This window comes from Porites lutea, chromosome 14 (assembly GCF_958299795.1).
Source record: "Porites lutea chromosome 14, jaPorLute2.1, whole genome shotgun sequence".
NCBI lineage: Eukaryota > Metazoa > Cnidaria > Anthozoa > Scleractinia > Poritidae > Porites > Porites lutea.
Genome location: NC_133214.1, coordinates 20,798,994 through 20,823,993, shown reverse-complemented (window position 1 = coordinate 20,823,993; position 25,000 = coordinate 20,798,994). Strand labels below are relative to the sequence as shown.

Sequence of the window (25,000 nt, the reverse complement as noted above, 5' to 3'; positions counted from 1 at the left end):
ACTACAATATTAGAATAAAATTTTATATTAGATGCTGATCAGGTATATTTGTGATAATTATGTAAAGTCTTTTTTTGTGAAATAATCTTGAAAAATGGCAGGTAATGTTCCAAGAAGGATAAAAGTGTAATGAGATCTACATGTAATGATTGAATAAAAATGGTTTGGCTTTTCATAAACTGAGAATTGTCTAAAATAAAAATGCAGAGCTGTCATTAGGGGCCGTAACCCATAACACCTGTTACAGCTGAGCTCACTTGATGTTACAGGTGATCAAAGTGGAAAGCTGAAGGTGGTAATTTAAATTTTTGGGACCTGTATTAGGTGAATCTTCATTTGCTATGGCTGTTTCAAAACGTAATGACAGCCCTGAAAAGGGATGGTTATATCTCTGTAGAGCAATCCTTGGAGTTTTTTTTTTTTTTTACACCAGCATACTTGCCCTCTTTGGGTCACAGAAGATTGCTAGCATTGGGGGTTTACCTGTACTGTGTATTTATTAATTGTGATTGAGTACTTTTAAGTTTTATAATATGTATACGCATAATCAGTTCTTGTTTTGCCAAAAAATGCTTTCCAAAATATGGGTTTTCTTATTTACGATGTCAGCTAGAGCCAAAAATGTACAATGTACACTGTAGCTGTAAGCAAAGTACCAAGCTTTTTGAGAAAAATCCACTTTTCAGCATAAAACAACCAAATCTGGCTATTTAATGCAAAATCAGGTGAAAAAGTCAGCAAAAGGCGATTTGTAGGTTTTTTGATTAAGGGATAGGTAGCATGATGGTCATGGACCGCTTGCATGTGTATATCCAACAGTGTTTATTTACTGTGCAATATCAGGGCTGTCAAAAAGTTTTTAAGTAGCAGGCTCATAATAAAATAATAGTAGGCGGCTTTGGAACTCGCACCAAAGGATTTTGTTAGAGTCTCAGTAATGTCCCAGACCTTCCACGACATTGCACCGTTCTAATGTTTCACAGATCTAATTACTGTTTAAATATGCATTCAATGTGATTCAAACCTGGGAAAAACCTTACAGGAGTTTAAAGTTTGGAGCAAACTTTTAGTCTTGATGAAATTTTAGTTGGATCATGTTGATGAATGCAGTTGTGTAGAATATGCAGTTTCCTATTTTGATCTTCTGTCAGAATTATGAGAGAACTCTCAAATACAGATCTCATTCAAACATTATAGTTTCATTGTGATTATCATTTGTTTCTTTTCCTATAAACTTCTCATCAGGTCTACATTTTGCGTGAATTTAATGTGATATATATTTGAAGCGGTTGTTGGTTTACAGTGAAGTATTTTTCACTTTTTTTTGTTTATATGAAGTTGAGTTTCTTCTTAGTTGTTGGCTAAGGCAGTGTTGAAGTAGTGACATGCTAACATACTTTATTGTTCATTTCTCTTCAGAAAAGATTGATTGATCCTGAATCAAACAAAGTGCAGCTTCACAAACAAGATTTTTGAAGAACAAAATGTGTATTCAAGCAAAGTATATGTCCCTGACAGTGTCAATAAAATTTATTAATGGAAAGATCTGGGTTTTTACTCCTTTGTAGCACTTTTGACTACTCATCACTTTTCTAACCTATATAGTAAAAAGATCTTATAGTATAATCAGTATTTTTTCCAACTAACATATTTGCAATCAAAGTTCTTTTCTTTTATATATAGTATTGCCCTAATTTTAAAAATTTCATTATCTTATTCAGATCAAGCACAGTAACCATTGAAAAGAAAAAAAGAAAAAAAAAACTGCTCGGTCATAGACGGCTTTAAAGTTTTGATATTAAAATTGCAATGAAAAGAACATGAATGCAGACACTACAGTTCATTTAGCTCATGTTCAAGCTTTTTTTTATAAATAGTCTTGCTGGAGAAGACATAATTTTGCTTTATCTTTTCGGTAAAAAAAGTAATAAAATAACTTCCAGGTGTCTAAGCAATTTCAAAGGACCCATAGTGTCTTATTTCTTCGCTGCATGGAGCTGTGAACAAAGGCCGTTCTTTCTAGTGACCCGGCTTTCATCAAAAATATTGTTGTCCTTCGTGATCGTGAAGAGTGCTGAGTTGAATCCGGTAAACCGGCCAAAACGCGAGCATCGCAGGGAACGAATCCCATAGGAATAGGTGAAAAAGGATAATAAAAAGTCTAGGCTATTCTAAAAATATCCGTATATGCATTTGCAACTCATATTAAGCCGCAATTTCACTTCTTTCCACTGGGATAAACAAACGATGGATGTATTGCCGCCATTTTGAATTTGGCAATATCACGTGGTCGCGCGTCGACCAATCAGACAATTTTCGCCGGTGAAGGTTTTTCCCTGTAATCGCGCTGACGGACCACGTGACCACGTTGATGAGCGAATCAGAAGGCAAGAACCAGAGCGGATGCCCTGGCAAGAACGTTTGAGACTTAGTTATGCGCACAGGATTATGGGATCATTGCAAGTCGCTACAGAGAAATGTCTGGTGTGGAGCTGTTTCTCCGTTAAAAGCAGTGTCTTTGGACATAGAATGCCGCATTTTGCCGTGATTTTATGAGAAGCGGAGGTGACTAATGTTGGTGCTTTGAAATTGTAAGTTTTTGTGATGCGATGAAATCTATCGATAAACACTCCTTGCTTAAAGTCGACTGTGAAATTTACAGTCGGAATGGTCTCGAAATATGTAGTAATTAAGTATGAATGAGCGGGGAATGCGGACTCATTTAAGCCTTTCCAGTTGTACTTACATGTGGTCATATTTACAACGAGTGTAATTACGCTCCGCTCGGCGGCGATCACAATGCTGTGCCGGTTTGTGACAACGATCGGAGGTAAGAATTTGATATGTGTTAATTTTAAAAACAAAAACATCTTCCCCACATTAGTATATTGATTTCTTCTCGCCAAAAAAACACAAGCGAAATGTTTTGTCATGATCCAGAGGACCAATGAGTTCTAATGTCTTTTCCAATCATGCATTTTTAGGGAAGAAATAGAATCTCTGAATTTCGCACATCAACTTGGTATTTATATTTACACACTCTAACTACTTTTGTATCGGAAATCTTATGTATCGGTCAAATCGAAGCTTCAACATGCCCCCCCCCCCCCGAGCAACCCCCCGGGCATTTGACTTTTATGAAAATTATTGTTCAAATTTCCCCCTACCCGGGCCAAAATGCCGTTCAAATGCCCCACACTGGGGTCCATTCAGGTGATCAAATGCCCCCACCCCGGGGACATTTAACAGGCACAAAAATGACAGAAGGACGGCGGAAACACCCTCAGTTGTCGAATAAAATCTTTATAAATATAACAAAAACTGAGAAACACTATTAGCGTATTTACTACGAACAAAAGTCTCGTGCAAAGCGGCGGAAATCGCTGCTACAAGGTCACTGAATGCTCAGCTTTTCTTCGTCATGCAACATACAAAGCGTTCTATAAAAAAGATCCCACCTATTGAGATTACTACATCATGACCATTTCACTGACATGCATGATCGTTCACCTTATTAATTAACATACTTGCAGTAGGTCATAGTAGTTGACCTGAGCTTTTTATTTTATTTTATGTTGTTGTATTGAATCGCCGGTATAGGTATTGTATTTCATTGTGAACACAACAATAAAATACATTCATACATTCAAAGCCTGAATCCAATATTAAAAATTTTAAAATTTAAATACTTCAAATACCTCACAAAGCTTGTTTAAGCCTTTTCCTCGAAACTAATTGGCTACAAAGGCACAATCTTTTCCACGAAAATCCTCTAACACCGCGTCCCAAAAAGCTTGCCACACCAAAGATTTTACATGAAATCGAGGGTGCAGTTCAAATTCCCCACCCCTAAAGCATGGGGATCAAATTCCCCACCCCCTGGAAGACTCTGATAATCAAATTCCCTCCTCCCCAGGATGGCAAAGGTGTCAAATGCCCGGGGCGGCATGTTGAACTTCGATTAGAGCGATACATTACTCGTTCGTATGATTTCTGCCTCATCTACTAATGATTAAATACCATGTATTTTCCATGAAATATTTCGTAGATGTCACTTTGTTTATACCAAAGTAAAGGAGGATTTTTTATTTTTATGGCCACATACATACCTTCGATTGTTGTCTTGTCACAACCCGCACAGTGCTGCAGAGCGCTGATCGCTGCCGAGCGTAGTTACACTCGTAAATATCACCACACGTAATTATAACTTAAACGCTTAAATGATCCAATCCCCCTACATGTATACCTAAATTTGCACTATATATTTCGAGACCTTTTCTTCATGTAGATCACTGTGTAAATTCAGTAAACGGTCAGTGTAAAATGGAGACTGCGGACTGCAGACTGCAGACCAGGGGTAAAATGCAGACTGTGTGTAAAATGCAGACTGCAGACTAAGAGTAAAACGCAGACCAGGGTAAAATGCAGACCGAGTATAAACTGTGGTCGTGGAAGCTTTTAAGGGCAAAAAAATCCCGCAAATACATGTAAACGAACACTTACTTGACGACATCTGCTTTCACAAATCCATTCCTTTCTTCTCTGGAACGTCGTCAACGACCCGAAAACATAATCACAATCTTGAACCTTTTTTCTGTCCGAGAGACTTCACGCTTCAACCAGAAGTTTTCGATATACGTGACCAGGGACGGTGAACTGGTACAACACCAAGATGTTTACGCTTAAATGACAGCTGCTGACCCAAAATACTGTACAGGAAGAATTATGGCGATAAAAAAGGGAGTAAATCATTCCAACAACAAAGAAAGATGTTCTGCAGGAAATTTGGATGACCTTCTATGACAGTATTGCAAATCAAGGTACGCAGACTTAAGCTGTTCGGATGTTCATTGAAATTTCTGGCAAATGGGCAATGCACTTCGACTAGGAAGCGAACTGTGTAACTGATACCGGCTAAGCTATTTCACCGATTTGGAGAAGAATGAGTACAAATGTGTAAAAAAGTCTACAGTCTTTATTCTGCATTTTGCACCCAGCCTGCGTTTTACTCTCAGTGTGCAGTCTGCATTTTACACTCAGTCTGCATTTTACCCCTGGTCCGCAGTCTGCAGTCCGCAGTCTGCGTTTTACACTGACCGATTCAGTAAATATAAATTTTACACTCAACCTCACGCAAGGAGTGTTTATCAATAGAATTTATCGCATTAGTCACCCAGGAACTAGTCATTAAACCTTGCTGTGACGTACTCGTAATGGCCGAAAGATGTTCTGAAGCACTTTCAAGGGAGATTTTTTTGCATACCCAATCAACAGCAGACATGTCTTATAGATTGGATACTTTGGCTAAGCCATGTTGAAGGGTCATGTATGGGAGAAGGACCATTTAGCCGGTTAATTTTCATCCATTTGGCTCCTCTAATGAAGCAGATAAAGCGTTCACGAGGTCGTTTGTTGTGATATGTTGATTTGTTGACATTCAAGCGGTCACGGATTTCTGGGTTATCGTCCATGATCTGCAGAGCTGCCTAGCACTTAGGTAAGATATCCCCCTTGATTTACTTTGTGAAATGTGCAGCAGCATCATCGAATGTTATGTGTTAAAATTATAGCAGCCTGAATTCAACGTAATTTATGTGCCCCCCGTATTTTTGTAGTATTTGACCCTCACCGTACAGCGAGATCCAGTTATATATCCCACACAAGCGACTAAACAGGTTAAACTTCTCTTTCGGTCACTCCGTATTTTCACTTTTAATGGTTAATTCAAAGGGGGGAAGTTCGAGTATTTTGATACTATTTAGCGGCATTAAATCAACAAGCAAATTTCCTACTCTTACAGGTAAGGCCGTAGTCGGATGTTTCCTTCCATTTTCGAAAATTTGCTTTTCTGGTTTACATTGGTGCTCTATGGTGATTACTTATTCTCAGAGATTAAGAGATTGAGGCGGTGGATTGTGAAATATTATTTGCTAAAACTTCGTTGAAGATAGCCAAATTTTTCTTGTCCTTTCAACCTTGTTTTCAGATTTTTCGTGAACATGTAAAAGTATATCCCAACAAAACTTATATGTAAAAGCATTGTTTCGGAACACTCTTTCATTCTTGAATGTTTGATTTTGCATCCAAGGGGGGAACACTGATGAATTTGCGTTTTAATAATCATGCACTGTAAGCTCTCAGATTCATTGACAAGAACCCCCACCATTTGGAAGATGATTTTATTCTGATAATTATTCTATGATGATTTGTTTATACATCCAAAATTGGCACCTAAAAGAATTTTAATGTTATGCTTAAAATGTTTACATAATGTCTTGAAACATAACTGAAATCAATATAAAATATGAAAATACACATATGTGCATTCTTTTCCCTGCCCTACTATAAAATATGATAAGTGTGATTTAATGCATTTTCATATGACCATTAATATTACTCCCACTTTGACACTAGCACAAGTTCAAGAGCAAAACAATAATTTTCTTGCCCTTGTTCAGCTTTGCACTTCATTCCTGTTTCAAGCACAGGCAACACTGGACATGAAATCCCTGAATTTGATTCCTTGCATTGGCATTCACGTAAGAATTAGCTCCATCACATACAATGTATTTGTACGCTTACAAAAATTGTAAATGTTATTATTCCTTTTCTATCCAAAAGATTTCTTTCCTTCTTTAATATAAATTTGTATCCATGACACTTTAGAAATCCTGAATATCTAAAGGGGTACCGCTAGTTGTGGGCAACAGCAAAATGCTATAGGGGTAACTTTTCACTCTCGGATAGAAATAATTCTTTTGATACTCTGGGTCTCATATATTCAGTGTTTGTGCACATGAATTTAGGAGCACTTGGCTTGCCAATGTCAGTTTGGCTGTGTATACACAGTAGTAGTGTATAAATAGTCACCTATCATAGGCTGCCTAAGTTGCAATTTATGTAAAATTGTTCCTGAAACAAGCTCATTGATGCTCCTGGTGTTGCAAGATGACAAGTTATGAAAAATGTCATTAATTTTGCCTTTTGCCTGTTGCAGGAGCTCCCTATGAGATGCTCACCACTAAACCTTGTTGATTCAGGTGATAGTCATTGAGGACGACTGCATCGTCACATTCAAACCAGTTGCACTTTTCACTCAAGCCATAGCAGAGCTGGTACAAAATGGCGACTATCTGTTTTTTATTTAACCCTATGCTGTCTGCAGAATGTGAAGGGTCTGTCACTCCATCCTGAACTGCATCAAATAGCCTTGGTGCCCCAGAAGACACACAGACAAGCTTTAATTTTATTGAGTCATACACTGGCTCACTTAAAGCTACCATAAACTCAGACTTTATAAATATCAGGCTTTAAGATCCTTAAGTTCTCCTCATGGTGAAATTGAATGAAAAGGAAAAGTTAGAGCTAATTTTCTCTCATTTTCAATTTTTTAATCTTCAAATCATAAGAACTTGGCCCCAAATAGATATGGGCTAAGGGAGCTAAGCCTTATTAGTTATATATTAAATAATTAACACATGTGCAGTAGAAAATACTAACAACAAAATTTTTGAAAAGCAAAAATGAGTGCAAGCATGGAAGTACCAGAAGCAGAAAATTCACTTCAATATCTCAGAGAGAAAATGCAGTTTTAGATATGACTTTGATCTTTACTATTTTAAGTATTTTGACTGTTGCGTGCATATTTGGAATTTTCTAGTATGTAGAAGTGTGGGGAGTAAAGGGAAGGATTTTTCATGGTTAGGGTTACCTCAATAAAACACATCTGTAACATGAAACATCTTGTACCACACTCCAGTTTTGGCTCATCTAATTCTTTATTTTAGAAGTATAAGGGGCATCTTGGAGTCAAGAGCCTCCATATTACAAAATTCTGCCTACACCCCTGAATAAGTTAAGGCATCACACACATTTAATAGATGTCATTTCTAGAGTTTGGGTCTTTAGTTTTATATCATCTCGTCAAAAATGGAAACATGCAATTTCATAGCCCTGGGTGGGATATCTTTGAAATTTTATCAGTCACAGAATTAGGGCACTGCACCTGGTCTGAACACTGGTGGTTAAGATGGGGTATCTCTGAAAAGTAATCACTGGCAGAATCACTGCACTAAGGTTGCACATCTCTGAACAACAGGGCGTTACTGACCCATAACTAACGTAAAATCGTATTATTGCAAGGAGATTGTCGCAAGAACTGCAAGTATGACTATATAAACAGACTAGCATTTAGAATTTTTTTCACAACATTTTATTCAAATCTTAAGCGTTGGACGTTTTGTACTTGGTCACAACTTACATGAAGAGATTTTTTTCCAGTTATCCAGTGTTTTAATAGAGGAGTTTTGCAGCTGTTACACAGAACCCCACCAAAGCTTGACGTGTCTGTGCACAAGCCAAAACACAAAACAATGATCACTCATGGACCACAAACCGCGCAAAATTGTCAATTTGCACATCACCCAAAATAAACCTTATTTGCTCCCCCCACCTCCCCCCAAAAAATTGCATACCCTTTGTTTCAATTTCCACCTGGGTATTACAGTCATCTCACAAGAAATTGAAAAAATTACAAAAATTTCAAAAATTGGTAGATAAACAAGGTGTTTTATGGGAGCTGTGCAAATGGCAAATAATAATCTAAAGATCTGCACAGAGATCATAATGTTCTTTCTTGTCACTTACATTTGAGGATGTTTCATTCTTTAAGCATGCAATGCATTGAAGCCTCCATGGCTCATAAAAAAGAAATCCAGTCAAATATATCATAAATGATGATGTCTTGAATAATGTGGTGAAAAAAGGCTTGTCAAATCCCTCATATTTGAAAATAAACTGCAAAGAAAAAGGTTTTGGTCAAACTAGATGTAAGTATAACAGAAAACTAAATTCCTAACTCTGTGTAAACCATAAAAAGCAGTGAGAATGTTGATTAAGACATAAACAAGATTGTAATCATTATGGACTTACTGGAGATCTGGGCAACATGGATTTTTGACAGATATGAGAGAGTAAAAGAATCTTTAACTTACACATTCCACTTCTTATTTACACAACCCTGCGATGCCAGTGATGGTAACTATTTTCTATCTAGTGGAAAGCAAACTTTTGTTTTCATAAAAGCTGTGTCAAAAATTTGTTCAGAGCAGTGCCAGATCTAGACTCTTAGATAAGGAGGGGGGGGGGGTGGGGGGCTGGTCTGCAAAAAATTTTTTTCAGGACTTTGGGCCTCAGTTTGGTCTGAAAATGCCACAGCAGAGGGGTCAGATTTGTTTTTGGAAAGGTAGAGATGTTGTGTGGTTGGTAGCCTGTATTGAGGACGTAATCTAACCCCAACCAACTCAATAAAAATGGATTATTTATTAGTTATTTGCACAGTCCAACCAGCTTCTTGCCATGGATACTTCTACTTATTAGGCAGACCATTAGAAAAGCTATGGGAGGAGGTGGGGTGGGGAGGGGGACAAGCACACACACACAAAATTAATTCAAGGGAAAACAGGCGCGGATCTAGGATAAATGCTGACCGATTTCCTCAACGAGCGCCGAAAACGCAAGCTTCTTGGGGGTCCAGGGGCATGCTCCCCCGGTAAATGTTTTAGATTTTAACTCCCTAAAGTCTCCTTTCTCGGGGTTCTGAGTCACTCAGATAGGATATTGGCCAGTTCCATTCACCTTGGATAAAGCCTTACAACTTGGAAAGTTTTTTTATTTATCAAAAATATATCTGTTTAACAAAAATCTGACCGATTTCCGTAAAACGGTGGAAACCGGTGTGGATCCGCGCCTGGAAAAAAGACTAAAGAAATAATGGACATGTTAACCTAAAAATTCATGCAGCTCAAAAACTTCCCCATCCCTGCCATAACTTTTCTAATTAATAGTCCGCCCCTGATAAAAGCAACCATATCAGCTGGTTTACATATGACGACATCATGGTAAACATCTTGTTGGTCAATAACAAAAGCATTTCTCTCTACTGAGAACTTTAAACCCTGTTCTCATACAGATTTTCTGTAAAGAAAATATGTATTTTGTATTGACCACCAACACAGTAGCCTTGCCAGGTGACATGGTTGCAAACCAAGAATATCAGATGATAGTCACATTCATTGATTTTTATTGTAATGTTCTGATAAAATGGTTTGCTTTTAAATATTTGGTGGTAATTTTCGTACGCTATCTAGTAATAAATTATGGATAATTAGCAGTAAATTTGTTCTCACATCTGTCAGTTCTGACAAGCCAACCCAAAGAACGTCCACCAGCAGTAAAACAACAATCCCCAACAACAAGCGTCGTCTCCGCCTAACACTCTCATCCTGTGACACAATAAACTGCACTGTTGAAGCCCACATCGAACGGAAGCAGCTACAAAGACGACTACCACTTGCAGAAGACATCTTAGAACTATAATTCTTCTAAAACTTAGTATGCTAACTCCGCTGTGATTTAACGCGCAGACGAAGATGTTTCATGGTACCATGACACTAAATAAAGACAGAAATGAGTTGAGTACAAAAAAAACATATTATAATGACCGGGATTATAGGAAAAACGCTTTGATAAAAAATAAAAATCTAAAAATAAAAAGACTACTGACTGACCTTCTCGTGACATGGCCGCCATCTTGGATTGCCATGGTTAAACGTGGGCTCATGTCACAGGCCTCCCCAAACGAACTCAGAGAATTTCTGTCTAGCTCTTTCTCGCTGTTTCACGAGTTTCATACTTTCCAGTACTTTCATATGCACAAGAACAGCGAGTAAAAACACCCAGAAGAAAAGCAATACTCACAGGCAAGTTTCAACAGCTAGAACGACAGCAGAACACCCGAAAGGGTTTATTGCTCCCAAGCTTCTTACCCGGGGGAGGTACTCAACAAACGTTTATACGGGAAGGAGGTTCAACCCTGTACCTTTTTATATACCATTTTTCACGAAAAAGTTACCCCTTTTGTATACCTTCTATTGACAAATGGTACCCCTTAAACATAAATATACTTTGTTTAGAACTTTGCATTCATTTTAACTGCTGTAAATGCACTGTTTTTAAAAATAGGAATCAACATATCGCAAAATAGGAAGTTTTCTCGACTTTATAAAGCGATGAAATTTATCTGTTTGCCCTTTTGGGCCCTTTCACAGACCCAACCCTATTGTATACCTGAAGCCTGTAAAATGTGCCCCCTTCGGGCGGAGCCTCCCCGTATAGGCCATCATAGAAAGAACCCCAGCCGCCCCCCACCCACCCCCCTCGGGCTTCTTACATTATGCAACCAAAAGATCAAATTATCCAAAAAATAATGGGTAACGTTTCACGTTTACTTTATTGATTTAAGACACTACAACTGATAATACATAATATGTGAACATATTTTACTCGCTTTTTAACTTAACTAAAGCCTTTTTTGTATAAAATAGGAGTGGCGAAAGAAGTAAATGAAGTTTACTCTTTAGGAGGATCATACTATGAGAATACATGTAAATCCACGGCAAGCACCACTCCTTAGAGGCGGAAGCACGCCTCCACCTTCTTCATTGCAACAAAACCTGACAAGTGCCGATGTTTTTAAAATGACATGACATTTCAATACAATCTTTCGCCACCCCCTTCATAATTACAGCTACACGTTATGACTACATTGTGGAATATAAGTTTTCATCGAGAAAATAACTAGAAATTTTCACTACTCTCTGATACCCTACACTACCTAAACAAACCTCCGGCCTAGCTTCTACATAGACTGCTTGCAGTCCGCCTTTTCTCTTAAAATCCGTCTAGTTCTTATCTCATCCAGCGCGATTGCAAACCATGACGTTATTATTACAATAAGGGATTATTTTTTCTTCTCGGGCTTACGCCCGCGTTTCTCGCGGCTCGCAGCTCGTGGCTTTGCCGCTCGGGTGCTTAGGTTTCGCGTGCAGTAACTTTGCAAAGAACAATAAGAGACTGCTCGCAGTCTAGCTGTGTACATCAACAAACAATTATAATCTTGTGTAACTACGTGGCATCATTTTTAAATCGATGCGATATTAGTATGATTGTAGACCGCAAGCGGTCGTACCTTCTCGCCTCAGAGCCACGCGCGGCGAGAGAAAAAAGTTTTAAAGCTTCCGCCCACGCGTGCTCTCGATCTACTACCGACTCAAAAAAAAGATAAGAGACAGCTCCCAGTCTATATGATTGCAAACCAGTGTTACACACTTCGATAAATGTATTAACATCATGGTCATTGCTGCCTCGCAAAAATAACAATAAAGGCGGTTTTCTAGCGTTACTTCTAAACGAAATAGACTATAAAGTAAAGTCATTCGGATAGGACTAAAACGATGATTTTCCTCCCACAAGGTTAACTACGCGCAAACATTATCAAGGCCCTTATAGCGATAATGCTATAAAACATAATATGTTGTGATTGTAGGTATTTGCATGTGCAGTATTTAACTGTACGAATATTTACGTCGACACTGGTCGCCCCCTCCTGTATAGGAAACTCACATTCTCCAGTAGGCGTAAACTTGTGTAATGGAGAATATGAACTTTTTTCTCACATTTTCAATAACAACGCTTGTATCAAGCAGACACTTCTTTTGAGCAGATATCAACACAAGCTAAGATCGGTAACCGCTTTTCCTTTTAAACCCTCATATAAAAGAATAAAAGTCAACATTTGTTGTCCTTGTACATTTCCAAAATGGTAGCCTGTTCTAGGCTCGGAAGCCGGAAGCGAAAGAGTAGGAAAGATGCGAAAGTCAGGAAGGTAAGAGAAAAAAGAAAACCCATCCTTTCCCCAGTTTCCTCCCGCGCTGCGTTCTGAGGGCTTAAAGGGCTAACATAGGTTTGGTTTAACATGACAATATTAAAGAAGCCTTAAGTAAGATCAAATGGTAAAAAAAATCTTTAAAATGAATTATAAACTTATCTAGGACCTAACGCGAAATTAACGGCTATATAATGTTAATGCACTAATATCTCTGTATAGAAAAACATTATTGCTAGTAATTATTAATACTAATGATTATCATTGAAGCTCTCTCTCGCAGTTTTTCTACTTGGCTACTGTATTCATGTTGTTTTATAAGATACAAAAATAATTTTATGGAGTTTTTACAGCCAAGAAATTGTGCTTCCTAAGACTAAAGGAAAATACTTAGATATTTTTATTGATCTCAATCTTGATCATCACTGCATCATCTTTAGAGTACTGTGGGGTACAGACCATGTCGATGGGCGCAAACTCTTCGTAGCCATACAGGGTGGTGTATCGCCCGGCAGCAGTGGGTTTCTGAAAAGCTCCCAGATTTCCGTTAGCCGTGAAAGTGCCACTGACATCGTTACAGAACCTGTGAGCATCATTGCTTTGATCCAATAAGGAAAGAGAGATTCGTCCGTCGAATGGCCATTTGAGCCTATTATCCAAATCCCCCTGCATCATACCAACAAACAGGCCAATGTGTCTTCCATCTCCACCATCAACGCCTTTTGGGAAGATACGCATGAAGAACTTGTATCCACACGGGAAGCTTGTGTAAATCGGAGGACTCTCAAGTGATCTTATCTCTCCATTGCCTGCGTCCTGGAGGAGCTGAGAGAAAGGCTCAATCTTCCAGGTATAATTTCCACCACAGAACTGACCCTCAGTTAAGAAAGGCTCTACTGGACTTGACCTGTTGAGAGTTGGTTTTGTGAAGCCGTTTTAAGAGTTGTGGCATAAAGAAAAAACAATTTGGAAACAGCTGCTAACAAATTAAAGGTGGATGCTACCCTGGCTGAAAATGTAAACTTTGACCCCTCTACAATATTTATGGAGTGATTATGACCTCTGACCTGCGATTGGGCACAACCCTGATGGATCAAACGACACAAGTGACAAGAACTGACCAAACTCAAGATAGGCCTCGAGTTAGTAACAACACTGCCATCTGCAACATAACTGAAACTGGAGTTGGGCTTATCAACAGAGAATAAGGTTCGCGTGATCGCAGGTTATGACCTGTAATTTTCCGATGTTTACTTAAAATTTCACGGGTTTCTTTAAACCCTTACTAAAACGTATTGATGAAATGAGGTAGGTAGCAAGCCACAAAAGAGGATCTCAGAAACTAAACTGTCCATTAAACAACTCATAATTTTGTCATGTAAACTGATAAAATATTGCGATTCCAATCATTTCCAGGAGTAACATGACGCACCGATTACCCTTGGCCAGAGAAAGAAAGTTCTCGATCGTTTAAAGAAATTGGGGGTATAGTGCGGAGTGTTCATTTATTGACCTGTCTAAAGTCTGCTGTCGAAGAAATCTGGATGCACGCATGCGTTCACGTCCTTGGTTCTGCTCCGGAAATTGGCTGGTCTCCTCGACAGATCCAGAACACCTGATTCCATCGTACGACTCAGTTGCAACAGTCCATCCTCGCCTGCAGTGCATATTAGTTGTTGGTGGTCTAGCCCCAGTCCAATCACTGAACTGTATTCCTCTAGCCATCTCAGCGCACTGAATCCGTTGTCTGCCAGTTGAATTCATCTGGTATAAGGGAACTTCTTGCAATGGATTGAAATTCAAATTCTTCACAATAAGCTCCCTCATCGGGAGATGAGGATAGCTTGGTGGCACAACTGGCAATGGTGAGATCCCTTGGGGATCCATCAGCCCATTGTGAAAACCTGCAGCGTTAGGCTGACCAATAAAATGATGTTGAGATTCATGTTCTGTCTGTTCTCCAGCATGAATGAGATGATATACGCCTTCAATGGGTTGACCACCGATGGCCTAGAAAAAAAGTAGAAATACGTATTTTTAGACCAGCATAGGAGATTTTATCACTATCTTGTTAAGTTGTCTCATAATGAATGCCGGTCAAGAAACAGTTAACGGTCACAAAAATGTGAGTCCCAGCCCCCAACTATTACCGAAGCGGGTCCTGGCAGTCTAGCTGTGCTGATGCCAAAAATGTACTAAACAGATAAATTTAAACCTGCCTTTTTTTTGTCAAGTCACAGCTTGGGTTAGGATTTAGGAGATTTTGATTTTGGCAACATGCTTTATGGAAACGCGAGCAGCAGAAACATTTTTTAGTGCTAGCGATCGTTTATCTTTTGTACTAATGTTGGGAGGTCTTGGTATTTTCTATTGGTTAAAACATGACAGGCACCTCTTGAGTTTGTACATATCTACCTACCCCTTGCTCTATTGGCTCTCTTGCAGCTGAACCAACTGCATGTCCTGCAACTTCATTATTTCCCCTATAAGAGACCATTGCAAAATATAACATTATCCTAGCCGCCAGCCTTATCATTAAAAACTTAGATTGCTTCATGAATTTTAATAACGAGGACTGGTTGCTGTTTTAAGGTAACCAAGTTTGCTTCAACAAAGCAAAAGGTTAAATATTTTTGGGACAGCATAGGGCGTTTTTTTTGGGGGGGGGAGGGGGGGGGGGGTGGTGGGGGCGTGTGGATCAGTTCAACTTTAACTATTCACTGAAGTGTATAGACTCGGTCTGGCCCCCTACGCTTTTCACTTACGGCAGTTTAAGACACAGTCATTCACTCTCGTGACAGTCCAGCTCTCCTGAGAACGGTGTGGTTTCTGAAGGTTTTGTCTGACACTTTGGAGACGAGCGGTTTATATCTGTTCTTTATATATCAGTCGGTGAAACTTCAACGGAAACGGGGGGAGATCAAGGCGAAATCCCAGCGTTTCCGGGGGCAATAAAATCAAGAACTTCTTTAGCGAATAGGAAATAAGTTTCTTTCTTATGGCAAAAATATCCTCCTGTCACGAATTTATTTCTCGGTGGGTCCTGAAAAGGAAAGTTTCCAAGTTTTACCTAGATTCAGTTATAAAAAAGGGTTCACGTCATATGTTCACCAATTTTTCCTATTATTTGACAATTGATTAATGTACGTCTCCATACCAAAAAATTAAAAACAGACAAATATAAAATGAAATAAAATAAAATCTAAACCAAGGACAAAATTGCATCACGACAGATACAATTTACAAGTCGACTGAGCGTGACCTGCCTTGGAACAGAATGACGTCAACAGATCAAAGCTTTCTGATTGGTTCAAACGTACTATACATAAATTAAAGCATTTACAAATGCAAACCTCAATGACTCACTGAGCTATAAAAACAGTTTACACTTTGGTGTCGTTTAAATTCAGTTTTAAAGTAAGTGGACTAATCCCTTTTTGGAAATAAGTGAAAGAAGACAACGACTGATTTATTGTTTTCTACAAGAAACTGAAGAGGGTTCCATAGCAGTTCCACATCGAGATTGACACTACTTCCGGCATTGATATGCACTTCACAAAAACAAGCAGTCAATTCATCAAACTTCGTGTTGGTTAATCTTGGACTTAGGATGCGAAAAGATTCAGTGGACAACGATCAATCATGTCCAAGCATTGCTTCAAAAGTATACCTAGAAGTCTAATTCGAAACACTGGTACGTACGCTTCTTCTTCATCATACAGTTTATACCTAACATTGGGGAACCTAACTAACCTAGAGAACTGACTCTCTGTATTTATTCCCGGGATTTATTTCGATGTTTAATACATCAGGGGCGCCCAGCGACTATATTCTGCAAAATAACTGTTCGAAGGAACAGATTTTATCTAGAAATTTCTAAAGCTTGAGAAAAGATAAAAATTTCTGGATAACCGTTGCATTCGTCTAAAATATTCGGAGGTTTTCTAATAGCTTAACCACGATTTTTGGAGGTTGTGTTTTCACATTTTAATATCAAGATACTGCGATTATTTTTTTTTAAATGTCTCCTAAAACTTTCGGTATAAAGACTTAACGTCCCATGTAATTTTCTATGAAAGCAAGGCTACTTCATGTCCTCGAACTTTCGGCCAGACAAATGAGGGTAACTAACACTTTCGGATGAGACGAAAAAGCCACCTAAAACTTTCGTGAGTACCAAAGTTCCCCTAAGACATCCGAACAGATAAATAGTTTTTACGGCAACTCCAAATTGACCTAACAGGCTTCTAAAGCACAGAGAAAACCATCTGAGACACTTCTGGCGTATTTTGAAACATTGGGAAGTTGGATACCCCTGATACATTTTATCATGCATGTTGCCTGCTTCGTTTGCTGGTGATGAAGCACGTTAGGCAAAGGAAATCCGTACGCACAAGCTAATAAAAACACTTACTGGCTTTTCCGGGTGCTAGCTAGAGAGGATTACAGTATTTTAAGAAAGGAACAATCAAGTACAATACATTAGTCAAGTTAGTACCTTCATTGTTCCAAATCTCGGGGACGATTCGTCATGCAATAGACCTTTCGATGGTTTTTTTCAACTCTTGACATAGACAAGTAAAGGAAAATCCATCGACTCCGCTGGAAAGAGCGCCTTTAAATTTGAATACTGCCAAATTTGAAAGTCATTTGTTGAAAACTAGCTAAGACATAGCTCCTTAAAGTCGCCACCACCATGTATTTATAGTACATATTCGAGTTTGTGTGATAAAAGACCACGTGAAGATACCTTCGGTGAACCAGTCGAGTTTTAGAGGTTTCCCTGATTTCGTCATATGAGAAGGATGTGATGGCTGTTTCCTCAGTGGTCCGCATCAGGACTGCAAGCCAAAAGCGTTGTTCAAATAGGCACATTGTTTCACAGCTAAAGTTTTTGATGTATTCGAAATACCTTGATCTATGGAATTTATAATAAAAATTTTTCGTAGAACATACAAATATTTTCTGTCATTTTTGCAAGGCACAAAATCGCTATCAAACACTTCACTGTTTCATACAGCCTCAAGGCACACGAAAGTAGTATCCGAATCCATCAATACACGGTCATCCACCCTTAAACGGTTTTGTCAACTTTTGAAATAAACCAGTAGGCGAAAATTTATCGAAACCACTGGAAAATGAGCCTAAAAATCAGTAACTTTTGCTAAAGTTGATAGTGGTATGTTGACAACTAACAAAGATACGGTTCGGACAAGATACAAAATTGTACATGTGGACAAACGTAACTTCCGTCCATATTAACTAGTGTGAAACATCCCTCCCTGTGAAATTCAGTAGCCTACGTAGCGGGCGGGATTATAAATATATTGTTATTATGGTCAATAAACTACGGCAGCTAAATAGCTGATATGATGTGATGCGCGGAGCCGGGGGAAGAGTGGGTACGAGTCAAGTCAAGTCGCGTCGAGGGATTTTCCCTCGCACGGCTTTGCCACTCGCTTCGGTTCAAGTAATCATCATGACCGAGGTGTAAGAACCGCTACAGACACCTACGCAGCCTAGAAATTCAGTGCGGCATTTGCGGAGCTATATTATTTGCTTGTTTCTAACAAATCCCTCTCGAAAGCTGGAAAGTTCTCTTTTCAGCAGTGACGATGGATTTTTTGGTCTGTTAGGGGCCCCGTTTTAATTCCGGCAAAGTAAGACAACTTTTTGGTCGAAATGTGAGTGGGGAAAGGACCAGAGAGTAAATCCGACGGAGGCATTGTCTCAGTTCAATGATTAAACTTGATAGGAGTAGCTTTTCTACTGGCAATATTTAAAACTAAAATGCACAATAACTTCCATTTGCTGAATTAACTGACACAGAACATTTGACTTCACAAATCATAGCGAAATCGATATCTGCTCTTTCTCTCACTGGCCGAGTCATGGCGCCTTAATGGGCCTCGATGCTTAAATCTTCACGCCTGCTAAGACTTTTAGCGAAGCCACCTCAGTATCTCAGTCTTGTTTAGGCATTTTTCTTAAAAAGGTAAAGCATGAAAACTGCAAACTTCTTCGCTTCCTATAAACACAAGTGTTCTAAGCGTTTACTCACCGATCCCTCATCTCTGTAGTTCCAGTACACGTACACGACTCTCTCTCGGTATTCATACTCGCAAAACTTCTGATCTGCAGCGTAACAATTAATTATACTTCGAAATGTATGGCTTTTGATTCCCTGTCTCTGTTTTTCTGCTAATACACCTATTTTTTAAGTGACTCGATGGGCTCGTTATCGTGAAGAACACTACTAAATTCGTCTTCAGTGCGGGAAATAAACAGGTCAATCAGCCTTTCTGATTGGCTGAGATTCAGGAATTTTCGATCCAAACTTTCAAAGAAAACATATTTCACGCATCCGGTTCTGCGGTTGCGGTATATGTACAGATGATGATCTATTTATGTCACGTCAACCACGTGTCCCGTAGTGGATTTACCTATAAATTCAAACAAAAAATTTTGTTTATTGTTATTTCCATCGTTGCAATGTTAGGGTAACAAATTATAAGACCCCTGGCTTTTAGGCTTAGGAGAGCCTGCTTCATTCATGCAGCCGATTACCCGTAATCAATTTTTGGACGCCAATATTGTTTGCGAATCAAATCATACGCCGGAGAGTGAGCTTTGATATAATCATATGATTTTCTATATAAGCCCTTTGAGGTTTTCCTACTGGATTTATGCTGCGAAGTAACCGCCATTTCCTTCGGGACCGGTCGGGTCGCAAATGAAATCATACAATCTTGAGGCCAATGCAAACAGCCTTCTCATTGGCAACAAAATACATTCAAGACTGGATTCTACAAATGCGAACTAATGACTTATGAAAAATCGTCTGCAAATTGACGGGTTGGCTTTGACTTAAAAATGCAGTTTTAGAGCAAGAGGACTTAAGGTTCGATTTCCACCACTTGGAGATCGACACTACTTTCGGTATGATGCGAAAGGAACGGCATTTATGTTATCAGGTTTTCTAATCACTCTGATAACTGCGCAGAATGACGTAAGAAAATATAGCAAACTTTTACCTGTGAGCAGCGGACTATTGTAAAATAAAATCTCATTTGATCTGGTAGTCTCCTATGAGATGCATTTTAATTAATCTCACAGTATTTTAAAATCCATGATTTAGCTGTTTTTATTGTCCCGGTTTTCCGAATAAGGTTCTTTCTCCGCCTGCGAATTAAGACCTACGGGTTAGGGTTAGGTTCATAGAGCACTGCCTTACATGAGTAGCCGTCAGAATTGTCATTAGCTTGCTAGCTGGGCTTTTTGGTTTCTACTCAATACTGACTCAATGCAATGTTTATTACATTTAGACCGTGGCAGGATTAGCTCAGGCCCGTTTCAAACGTCGTGCTACTGCCGTGCCGAACTCAATTGATCGAATTAAATTCGACTTTAGCACAGCAGTAACGCGATGTTTGAAACCAAGTCGTGCTACTACCGTGTAGCACGACAAGCCTTGCCGTGCTACACGGCAGTAGCTCAACTTGGTTTCAAACGTCGTGCTACCGCCGTGCCGAACTCAATTCATGAATTATAAATACATTAGAATATATTTAAAAGTTTGCTAAACCGTTTCATTATTCCAAAATCTCAACTAGTGTTGTGTGTGAACGAAGACAAACTGAAAATTAGCAGTTTTTCCTTGGTGTTTTCTTACTTTGCAACGATCGGTGTTAAGTGACGGCAGTGTTTGGTCAGAATTGGATACTTTGCTTATGATTGGCTTATACCAGAAGCCAAATACCCCACCCCCTTAACGTCCCCAGCAATGCTTTCTTTTGATTGACTGAGAGGTATCCAAGACCACAAAAATGTAAATTTTATTCCAAGATGGAGTCACTGACTCGACTCGAAATTCACTAACGTCAACTTCCAGCTGTTTGTGTTGGCGAGCTAACAAAGCCTCATGATCACAGGAGAAATTTCGGCCCTTTGAGTAACCCTTTCCGTCAACAGAACAATATGATCTTTGTCAGGTAACACGGAAGTGCGCAAGGGCCTGTCGCGTTCGTGCTTTGCGTTCCTCCGGTAATTCATCGTGCAATATTTGTTGTTTCGGAGTGTTCTATACAAAGTAAATACTTGAATAACAAACAATTTGATGGTAGAAAATTAAAAACAGATTCTTGAGTCAGCGACAATGCACTCAGGGCTAGGCTTTTGTACATTATGCTAGCATTTTTTCGAGCATTTTAGTGAGGCAAAAGCATTGAGCATTATTCGAGCATTTTAGTGGCATTTTCCCCGGAAAATAAAATAGAAATTATCTTTTTCAGGAACCCATGCCCCATGAGCTCCTGCGTTTTTAAACAAAATGAAGACTAAAACTCAAAATTCACAAAAAACCTAATACAGCTGTTTTTTTTGGCTGTATTTATGAACTTGTACACGTTGTCGTTGTTACTTGCAACACTTGCACGTTTTTGTAAGTGTAAACTTTGAAATTAATTTAAAAAGCCGTTTGTATAACGAGCATTATCCGAGCATTTTAGTGACTTTTTTGGGGAGACCGAGCATTTTAGTGGGAAAAATAGAGCATTAAGGTGGAGCATTTTAGTGCGGAAGCAAAAGCATAATGTACAAAAGCCTACTCAGGGCACTACAGACAGAACGCCTGACGAAACAACAGACTGAAGCGAGAAGTGTAGCGTGACCTGCTTGTCAAAAACAATGACGTAGGAGATAAAAGCGTTCTCTGATTGGTAACAGAAATACATAATTAAAATCAATACATTCAGAGAAGACACGATTTCAAGAACAACCAAGCTAAACTAAAAACGGGATTCTTTGAAGTTAAAACGTAGTTGTAAAGTTAAATGGAGTTCACTAAGAAACAAAAGAGAATCGACGGAAGTGTGAGAAACGAAAGCGGGTTGCATGACAGAATTTCCTGATGTCTTTCAGAGCAACACAGTTTACTTCCGCCATTGATTTGTTGAAAGCTGTAAATGCCTATTAGTCATTCTTGGATTTCTGATGCCAAGGAAAAAATGATGTACTTTATCAGATCAAGAAATTACCCAACATGGCAAGGAATTGCGGGGCATTTTACCATTACAGCTGGTAAACTCGGTGAGAAACCGACCTGTGTGCATCTGCTTCGTCACAAAACCTACGAAACCTATTGAGTGGAACTTATATCTGTCCATTTTGAAGTTGCATTGCATGAAACGTGCTACTGGCGTAAGTGCGTTAAGTACAATATGTAGCATAGGGAAAATAGTCTATATCCAGATTATACGGACTGATCTTTGGAGTTTTCAGGCACATTAACCGGTCCACTCATAAGGAATAACGACAGCTATGCTTGAAATTCATCTAGACCAAGCACGGGCAAGGTAAAGTTAATTTGAATTTTATACAGACTTAAACTTTTTACTTTAATTTTGATCTCATTCTCAGTACAGTAAAATCAGTTAACTTGAGCCGGACATCATTCTTAGCCGCGGAGAGATGTATTTTACTTAACTTTAGCAGTATGTCTTGAAAAAAATGAATAAATACAGCATTTTAGTTGTCTTCACTCTGCTCCATTGTCGTGATTGAACTTGGTTTTGCTATTTCGTATTATTAACTAACTACAAATATCTTGTTGGTAACTATCAAGTTTGTAAATAAATATGAAAAAGCTATTAACTTTAAAATATCATGGTGAGGAGAACTATCCTTTACTACTTAGTAATAGCAAGGTCAATTTTCAAAGCAGATTTACAGATGTTATAGTCGGCTTATTTTTTTTCAGATTCTTTAATTCTGATAAAATTTTAATTTACAAACGCGTTTTTTGCCCTGCCGTTCATGGATTACTAGCTTTTTTCCCCATTTTGTTAACTTTGTTTTATCTGATCTTGAGCAGAAATTAAAAGTCAGGAAAGCGCAATCACAATATGAACTAAGTGTTTCTACTCGATACATGGCTTGCTTGTTACATCTTGTTCTTTTGTGGTTAAGTCACGCACGTAAACACTTTGTATAGCTCATTTTAGTGAATACCGTGATTCTTATACTTATATGCTCGTAAACAGCAGTCTACTACGCTGTCATGACACATATCTTTGTAATGCAGAATTATACTAAGCTAACGAATTCTTATTTTATCACTATGTTAAGCGATTCCTCGATTTCTTGCTATCATTTTGCTTCCTCCAGAGTATGGCAGAAGTCGATGAGATGTCGCGCGTGCAAGGCCGTTTTTAGGCCCTTATTACACTGTTATTACTTATATATTGTTAAAGAAAAATCTCGCGCGTGCACCTGCCATACTCCGCTGACTAGCCTCCACAACCAGCCAAAACCTATGCAACCGAATATTTTTCTGTTGATTGCTTTTGCTGAAGTAAACGCTAGATGTTCATGTTCCTTAGTGGAAGATATTAAAAATAAACAGTAAACCTTAAAATTCAATTGATAAACCGATTTACTTCCTCACAAACGTTGTATAACGCTTAAATGATGCTGTTTCCATGGGCGTCCGCATATAAGAATTTCTGAGTACAAATCAACAAGAGCTCAACTGATAAGCGCGAATGCAAAAGTTTTTCGGTATATAATCGGTCTTTCCCTGCATCTCTGTAGAGGCAGTTAAACCTAATTGCTTACAAAAGGGTTATGATGAGTTTACACTGATGGTCTTACTTCACTCCTCGCTCGCCAGAGTACCACGTGCGTCAGGAAGAAATCGAAACAACTTTTTTACGGTGTCAAGTCTTCTAGCAGCTCTCCAGGAGCTCCAGGTTATATAGTAGCTGATTTTACACCAGGCCTTAGTTGTTCAAAAGGTGGATAGCGCTATCCACGGGATAAATCTCTATCCACTAGATAGCGCAATTGGTTTGCCTAATACTTATCCGAGGGATAGTGATATATCCGGTGGATAGCGCTATCCAGCTTTTGAACAACTGGGGCCAGACCAAAATAAACATTTTAAAAAAAATGACCGAGCTTCAAGTTACTTAGGTTTTGTAGGACTCTCGTTACTTTTATTTCCCAGCAATATGCATGCACTACCCGATCTCACAACATTTTTGCCTTGCCCCTCTTGTCACATTTCTCTCTACATTCGACCAGTCTCTGAGACTCGGAGGATAGAGTGCTTGCTCTGCGTATAGAAGGCCACCGGGTACTTGATAGTCCCACGATCGCGAAATAGAAATTGTTGCATTCTTATTAAATATCGTAAATAATTTCGATTTTGGTAAAAAATTAACAGCCCTAACGCAGTCGAATTTTTAAGCAACGCTTCTTCTTCTTCCATTGCATGTGAAGTTATACTTCACTCCTCGCTCGCCAGGTACGATGTAAATAAGTAAATAAACATTAAAAAGAAAAACGTGCTGATTCGGTTTCAAGTTTCTTAAGCTTTGTAGGATTCTCGGTACTTTTATTTCCCAGCAACATGCATCACAACCCGATCTCACAACATTTTTGCCTTGTCCCTCTTGTCACATTTTATCACCATATTATAAGCTTTAGGGGCACCTCCTAAATACATTCGAAACACTTTTTAGGAAAGTCGTAGGGACTTCGAAAATTATACATTAAAAAAACGCTCATCTAGAAATTTTTAGCCGTCCTCAAGTAATCAGCGTGCAAAGAAACTGCTGTCCGATAGCCTGGGGCTAGAGGATTTTTATATCGGGCTAGTGACTGTTGTTCTTAGCTTGCCCGATGGGCAAGTGAATTTTTTGAGAATTCAAATTACAGAAGGACTGTGTATTCAAACCTACTCATCTGAAAGCTTCTAGGGCTAGTTAAAGTGATGTTTGGGCTAGTACATGCTAGCTACAGCTAGCCCGAATGGCAAGCTGTAAAACTGACTTTCTTTGCACCCTGAGTAATAGAAATTACTTCTCCGAACAGATATTTTAGACAGAACAGTCGTTTCACTCGACTTTTTAGAGACCTATCGATGCGATGCGACGTGTAAAATAATCGAGATGTGGTCCGCATCACCTTGGTAGTAAAGTGTATTTAAACCTACCGATTCGTTGTCCCAGTAGTGGCACAAAGAATACCACTTTGGAAACTCATACTTGCAAGAGTCCTCTATCGTACTTGGGGTGCAAGAACTGCCGTAGACGGTTGTTTCGTGTTTTCAGTGTCTTTTCCGGGGGCTTTTCACTTTTACGGAGAGAAAGCGAGAGCGCCCAGACCAATCAAGACACTGTTTGTTGGGATCGTTGCTTCTGATTGGCTTGCTTATTAAATATATCCTCCTTCGCAAAAATGAACGTACGAAAATCTCGTATTTTTTTATAACCT

At 38.9% G+C, this 25,000-nt stretch overlaps 2 protein-coding genes across 2 annotated transcripts in view; both read right to left on the bottom strand.

The window, feature by feature from the left end:
• Positions 1-10,413, bottom strand: part of LOC140923844 (solute carrier family 35 member F5-like) — a 57,618-nt gene extending 47,205 nt beyond the window's left edge. Inside the window, exons 1-2 of the mRNA XM_073373857.1 lie at positions 10,188-10,413; positions 8,647-8,796 (exon numbers count right to left, since the gene is read on the bottom strand). Of these exons, the coding sequence (XP_073229958.1) occupies positions 8,647-8,796; positions 10,188-10,364 (327 nt within the window). The 5' untranslated portion in view covers positions 10,365-10,413. The remainder of the gene's footprint in view (positions 1-8,646; positions 8,797-10,187) is intronic.
• Positions 10,414-12,856: 2,443 nt separating this feature from the next.
• LOC140923848 (uncharacterized) lies at positions 12,857-18,905 on the bottom strand. Its single transcript, XM_073373860.1, has 4 exons — positions 18,786-18,905; positions 15,144-15,207; positions 14,238-14,734; positions 12,857-13,631 (listed from the first exon to the last, which is right to left on the bottom strand). Exons 1-4 carry the CDS (start codon positions 18,839-18,841, stop codon positions 13,115-13,117), a joined length of 1,134 nt encoding a protein of 377 aa, XP_073229961.1. The 5' UTR covers positions 18,842-18,905; the 3' UTR covers positions 12,857-13,114.
• Between the last annotated feature and the right edge of the window lie 6,095 nt (positions 18,906-25,000).

Bases quoted from the DNA above. Each gene is read 5' to 3' on its own strand.
- LOC140923848 (XM_073373860.1), bottom strand. From the start codon at position 18,841: ATGAATACCGAGAGAGAGTCGTGTACGTGTACTGGAACTACAGAGATG. The intron at 15,208-18,785 runs GTGAGTAAACGC...GGTCTCTTATAG, and splicing joins ACTACAGAGATGAGGGATCG to GGGAAATAATGAAGTTGCAG. The intron at 13,632-14,237 runs GTCAATAAATGA...AACTCTCAACAG, and splicing joins CGACAGCAGACTTTAGACAG to GTCAAGTCCAGTAGAGCCTT.